The 5400-nt window shown below is 53.2% G+C and overlaps 1 protein-coding gene across 1 annotated transcript; it reads left to right on the forward strand.

Annotated features, from left to right (window-relative positions):
* Positions 1-885: 885 nt before the first annotated feature.
* On the forward strand, positions 886-4354 carry LOC146760899 (uncharacterized). Its single transcript, XM_085544374.1, has 6 exons — positions 886-1042; positions 1716-1793; positions 1932-2003; positions 2095-2196; positions 2905-3048; positions 3765-4354. Exons 1-6 carry the CDS (start codon positions 952-954, stop codon positions 3908-3910), a joined length of 633 nt encoding a protein of 210 aa, XP_085400500.1. The 5' UTR covers positions 886-951; the 3' UTR covers positions 3911-4354.
* Positions 4355-5400: the final 1046 nt, after the last annotated feature.

The raw sequence follows: 5400 nt of genomic DNA on the forward strand, positions 1-5400 counted from the left end.
GGCAGGCTCTGATTCAATGAGGGTGTTGTATGGACACAGTATTTATCACCATGTATCCAAAGGTGCAACAGTTTCTGGAAACCCAGGTGGGATCCTATAGGTGATGGTTCTCTCGCCACCAAGCATCCAGTTGTCAGCAGTGGGTGAGTTTACTGGGACTTTGGGGATGGGAGGTGCCAACTAGCAAGCCTTCAATATCTGCTACTAAAATCAGGCTTGGAAGCATGTTACACATGGGAAATACACTTGGTGCAGGAAAGGGGATTTCCTTAGCCATCAAAAAAAGATGAAACTGCAGATCTATCAACAAAAATGTAATCACGTGACACTTGACTTGGCGGGTCTGTGGGAAGGTCAGCTTCTCCGTGTTTGTATTTCAGCCATCATCCTCCACACTGGAGAGGATTTATCCACTTGGCTTGCTTAATTGCAGCACGTTTCACACGTGTGGATAACCTGTGCATATTGCGTCATTACCCCTGTGGCCTGAGGGGGTGCACCAAGCTGGAAATAATGCCTTCTTGGGGTTGTTGAAGCTCTGCAAAAGTTTGCCAAGCAAAGTTGTGGATGCTCCATCCCTGGAGGTGTTCAAGGCCAGGCTGGATGGAGCTCTGGGCAACAAGACTCTGTGGGTGGCATCTCTGCCCGAGGCAGTGGGGCTGGGGTTCTGAGTTCTTCACTGTCCCTTGCAAGCCAAGCCATTCTATGATTCTGCATTTCTATGATGTAAGCACCAGCCCCACAGCCCTGGTGCAGTGCATCACAAGAGCAGCAGCCTGCGGGGAGCCACCATCCGGAATCACAGAGATGTGAGGTCACAATGCCCCATCCTATGACTGTGCTGAGCTGCGTCATGAGCTCACGAGGCCTGGCCGCAGGCTTGGCTCAGTGCGACACTCACTGTGGCTGCAGCGGTGGTGTTGGAAGCGTGGTGCAAGTGTGGGGGCGGCCATGGACCCTGCCCGCCTTGTCCTCTTCCTCCTATTGGTGGCCATGAGTTTTCAGGAGAGCTGTGCTGCTCCGTGGCGAGCACGGGGAGCAGGTGAGTGGGTAGAGATGGGACCCAAACTGAGCAGCGCTGGGAGCAAGAAGTCAGGCTGTGTCCCCACGGCCCTGTAGTACACTTGCCTGGGGCCTGCCTTCCATGGGGGTGTTGCTGGGTAGGGGGGTGATGGGCAGCACTGCAGGAGCCAGGCAAGAGCCCATGGCTGCGCTGCTCCCCAAGGCTGGCTCCAGCCATGCCAGGCTGTAGCTCTGCTAATTGCTGGCTGCAGCACAGCCTTCATCCTGGGAGATGCCCGGGGAGAGTTCAGAAGAGGCGTGCTGGGCGTGCATGAGCATTTCTGCTTCAGGCTCATGGCACTCCCCAGTTTCCAAGCCAGAGCCCCAGTCCACAGCCCAGGGGAAGAGACAGGTGTGCTTTCCTCCAGTGCCTCAGTGTGACCTTGCTGTCCATCAGAGGCCTCCCAGTAAGAAAGCCCTGGGGGGCTGCATCTTCTTCCACGTAATCTGTGAGAGATGTGGCACGTGGCCCGGAGAGAGCACTGCATACGCTGCCAGGTGCCAGCCTACGGGTCATCCCGTCCACCCTGTAACTTTGGAAATCATGACCTGAGTTATTCTCCCATGTCCCACATCCAGTTACTGAGGGAGAAGTAGATCACACCATATAGTGTATATAAGTGGGAACTTCTCTCATCTGTTCTTGATTCTAGATGATGAGCTTCGTGCTCCCTTTCCGGATGCTCCTTTGGATCCGGACTTCATGCCTGTGCCTGGGGGACAACCCAGGGGTAAGTTGTGAGTGTCTGTTTTCATTGGAGGCTGAAACGTTCATGCTCTCAGGCTTCATTTCCCCTGTATGCTCTCCTCTGCTACTCAGTTGATGCTGTAGTGTGTGACTAAAACTTTTCATGGGTCTTTGGTTGCAGAAGTGCCCCCAGTGTGGGCCTTGCCCGGTCATCGGTTTCCTCCTGTGCTGGAGCCCAGCTGGAATCCCAGCAGTGAGTACTCTGTCTTCACTGACTTGGCTGGCTCGCCGCTGATCTTCAGATCTTCATGCACATGATATTTAACTTCATACATTCTGTTAAGGTCCGGAAAGAGAAGAGGATGAATCCAAACGAGGAAAATACTCTCAGGGCTCATCCCGTCTCCTGAAGCGACTGCTGAAGGAAATGGAGAAGGCAGAGCGTGGTGGGTATACTTCAGTCTGTTCACTGTGGGACCTGGGAAGCTGAGGTGTGATATACAGGTGTGGGCAGGCTGTAGCCTGCACAGCAGGAAGGGATGGGTCAGAGCCGTGCTGCAGCTGTGTTCCGTGTATCACCTTGCAGGTGCTGTCAAGCACCAGAGCTGATCTGCTGCCAGATGGTCTGCATCCAGCCAAGACCCAGAGGCAGCTGCTCCCCCAGCACAACCATTACTTGTCAGAGCTGCTTTGTGCAGTCATTGGCACCCAGATGGCAGCAAGTGGCAAAGTGGCAAGCGCTGTGCTTCTGTTCATCCAAAGCCCTCCGTGCAGCTGAGCAAGTTCAAGGCAGGAGGAGCATCCCGAGCAGGGTTGGCTGCCTTTGCTAATGCTGGAAATGAGGTGGAGATGCTAATTCTGAGGGCTTGGACTGTGTGTTAGAGCTTGGATTTCAGCCTGCAGCTACCTGGCTGTGACGGGCTGGTGACAGCACAGTATGTGAGGGCCTTGCACAGGAGCTGATTCCTCAAGAGGTGTGAGGGAGTCAGCATTGTCCAATAGCTGGGAGGGCCCAAATGCCCTTGGGTAACAGAGGGGCTCACAGTGTACTTGGGGGGGGGCCTGGACTTTACCTGAGTTCGGGATTGGAGAAGCTCAGTTTTTGATGAGGGCACGTGACATCCCAATCCTACTGCCCTGCTTTCTTTCTAAAGGAACGGACCAACAAAGTGAGCGGGATGCACTCCAGGAAGGTGGATATCCCACACTGCCAGTCCCGGATGCACTGCAGGAAGGCGGATATCCCACACTGCCCGTCCCGGACAGAGGAATGCAGGCAGCACCAACCGGCATGCCAGGTAATTTCTGTCCTATGATCATACGGTGTCATGAACCAGAGTCACTGCGTGCCTGCAGGCTCTTGCTGCCAGCTCTTGCACACCAGGTCAGCAGCCAGACCTGAGCGTGTGAGCATAGAGCACATGTAAAAGAAGCCAGGGGTGGCTCTCTGAAAATGGCTGGCCTTCGTGGGGTGTGGAGAGTTGTTCCAGCAATGTGCCAGAGAAGGTACTTGCAGACCTCTGTGACCCTGCTCAGCTCCCACCGCTCCCAGATCGCAGAGTTTGCCCTTTTGGAACGAAGCCACCTGAGGGTGATGAGCAGGGTCTTGTGTGCTAGGAGCCTGCAGGAGTGTTTCTCCCCGAGGCTGGCTCTGGCTGTGCCCTGTGCTGGCTGAAGCCTGACCTTCAGCCTGGGGGGCGTCCCACAGGGGGAGCTCAGGACACGCATGCCGGGAAAAGCGTGAGGGATTCTGCTCTGTAGCTCTCCCCACGGACCAAGCCCAGACCCCAGGGTACAGCCACAGCTCTCGGCCCAGAGGAGGACACGGGTAGTGCCTGTGCAGCCTCTCCATACCCAAAGAGAGGTGGAAGCAATCCTTCTTGTCCTCCGGTGCTTCGGCACCAGAGACGGAGGCACCCACTGACAAAATGACCTCTTGGGTCCATGAAGCACACTGAGAGATTATCTGTAGCGCAGCTGAAGGTAACGTGGGACATTGTCTCATTTTTTCCAGGGATGAACACAGGCAAAAGCACAGAGGCTGCTGCTCACACATCTGTGCGGAAACGCCACATTCCGGTGACGGTCTCAGCGATGCTGCTGCCTGCGCTGGTGCTGGCCGTTGGTGTTGTGATATGGGTGCTCAAAGACTACCTGTGAGTTGGCCTTTCCCCAGAACACCTTATTGCTGCATTTGGCAATGAAGCATTTGTGGTGCCAGGATCCTGGACGGCCAAATCAGCCGCTGGCAGTACACTGCCAGGACTTAGGTTGCAAAGTCTTTCAAGTTTCCCCTTATTTCCTGTCACTGAGTAGTGCTTTCTGAAACTCATTCTCACAGAGCACGCAAGAGGGAAAAGAGAGCAGCAGAAGCAGCAGATGAAGCTGGGGAAGGCAACGAGACAGATTCTGACCCAGTCAAACAAGAATCTCCATAATAGCTCCAGTCCATTCCATTCTGCCATTGAAGAGGCCCGAAGTCTTCAAGGTCATCTGGAAGACCTGGAGCTTGAACTGAAAGCCATGAAAGAGAACCTTGGGAACAGTCCTGAGTGCTGCCTTCTGTCAGAGGATGGCTCTGAATGTGAGAGCAGAGCTTTTGTCCATCCTGCATACTCCAGGACAGGTATCACCAGCAGTTTGAAGATTCTTAGCTCGACACAGCTACATTCCTGTTGAGGGTCCTAATGAGGACCCAGAAAATGAGCTTCCTCTGACTGCCGGACAAAACATAATGTCTTTGGAGATGTGGGTGAGAATGGCTGGTTTCAGGGAGAGCTGACAGATGGCACAAGAGGACTGGTCCCTTCCAATTTGGTTGCGGAGCTTTCAGTTGATGAACTGGATACACCTGGAGATCCTGTCAGAATTCCTGCATTGCTCCATCTGCAAGACTACCATTGCTCCACTCAATGTAACAACTCGATGTTGAGCAGAATGTGGTTGAGCTCCTTCGGGAACTCTCTGAGGCGACTGACAGCGGAACTGCATAGCTTTATTGTATATTAAAAACAACCAAACAACTGTCCCCTCCCTCTCCCTTCCCCTCGCACCCCTCCACCCCTCCCCCCCCCCCCCCCCCCCAAAAAAAAAGACAAAAAAACCAAAAATAAACCCTAAAAAACCAACAAAAAACAACCCACCCTCAATAAAACAAAAAACCAAAACCAATTAAAATCTCAACGCTGTTCTTTTTCTGGGATACACTGAGGTGACGCTTCTTCTAGCTTAGACTTTGCAATGAGTTTGTGTCACGGAGTTCTCTCTAGAGCTCACTCGGTGACAGTGGGAACAAACCCGGGGAGAGAAGGAACAAAGAACCTCCCCTCTCTAACAGCGCGGTGCGGTACGGCCGAGAGGGGAAGGGAAGGGAGATTGTGAGTGGGTCTAGGAGGGAAAAGATGAAAAAAACCCAACGATCTGAGAATGAACAGCAGTTTAACGAACCCAGTGACACTAAACAACAACGATGTTGCAGAACGGCGGGAGAAAAGCAGACGACCACACCTGTCATTGACATGATCAGCGAATCTCGTTTTTTCCTTGGCTGCGTGTACCTTTATAATACGGATAATTAGCTCATACATATTGCAAAAGTGGAGCTCATCATTGGTTCCCAATTACATACCATCCCCGAGGATCTTAACAGC

This window comes from Coturnix japonica, chromosome 4 (assembly GCF_054131305.1).
Source record: "Coturnix japonica strain WE chromosome 4, WE-NBRP24, whole genome shotgun sequence".
Lineage (NCBI taxonomy): Eukaryota > Metazoa > Chordata > Aves > Galliformes > Phasianidae > Coturnix > Coturnix japonica.

What these genes read in the sequence shown, in the direction of transcription:
- LOC146760899 (XM_085544374.1), top strand. Translation starts at nt 952, where the DNA reads ATGGACCCTGCCCGCCTTGTCCTCTTCCTCCTATTGGTGGCCATGAGT. An exon ending in GTGGCGAGCACGGGGAGCAG is followed by an intron (nt 1,043 to 1,715) that starts GTGAGTGGGTAG and finishes TCTTGATTCTAG; the next exon opens with ATGATGAGCTTCGTGCTCCC. An exon ending in AGCACCAACCGGCATGCCAG is followed by an intron (nt 3,049 to 3,764) that starts GTAATTTCTGTC and finishes CATTTTTTCCAG; the next exon opens with GGATGAACACAGGCAAAAGC.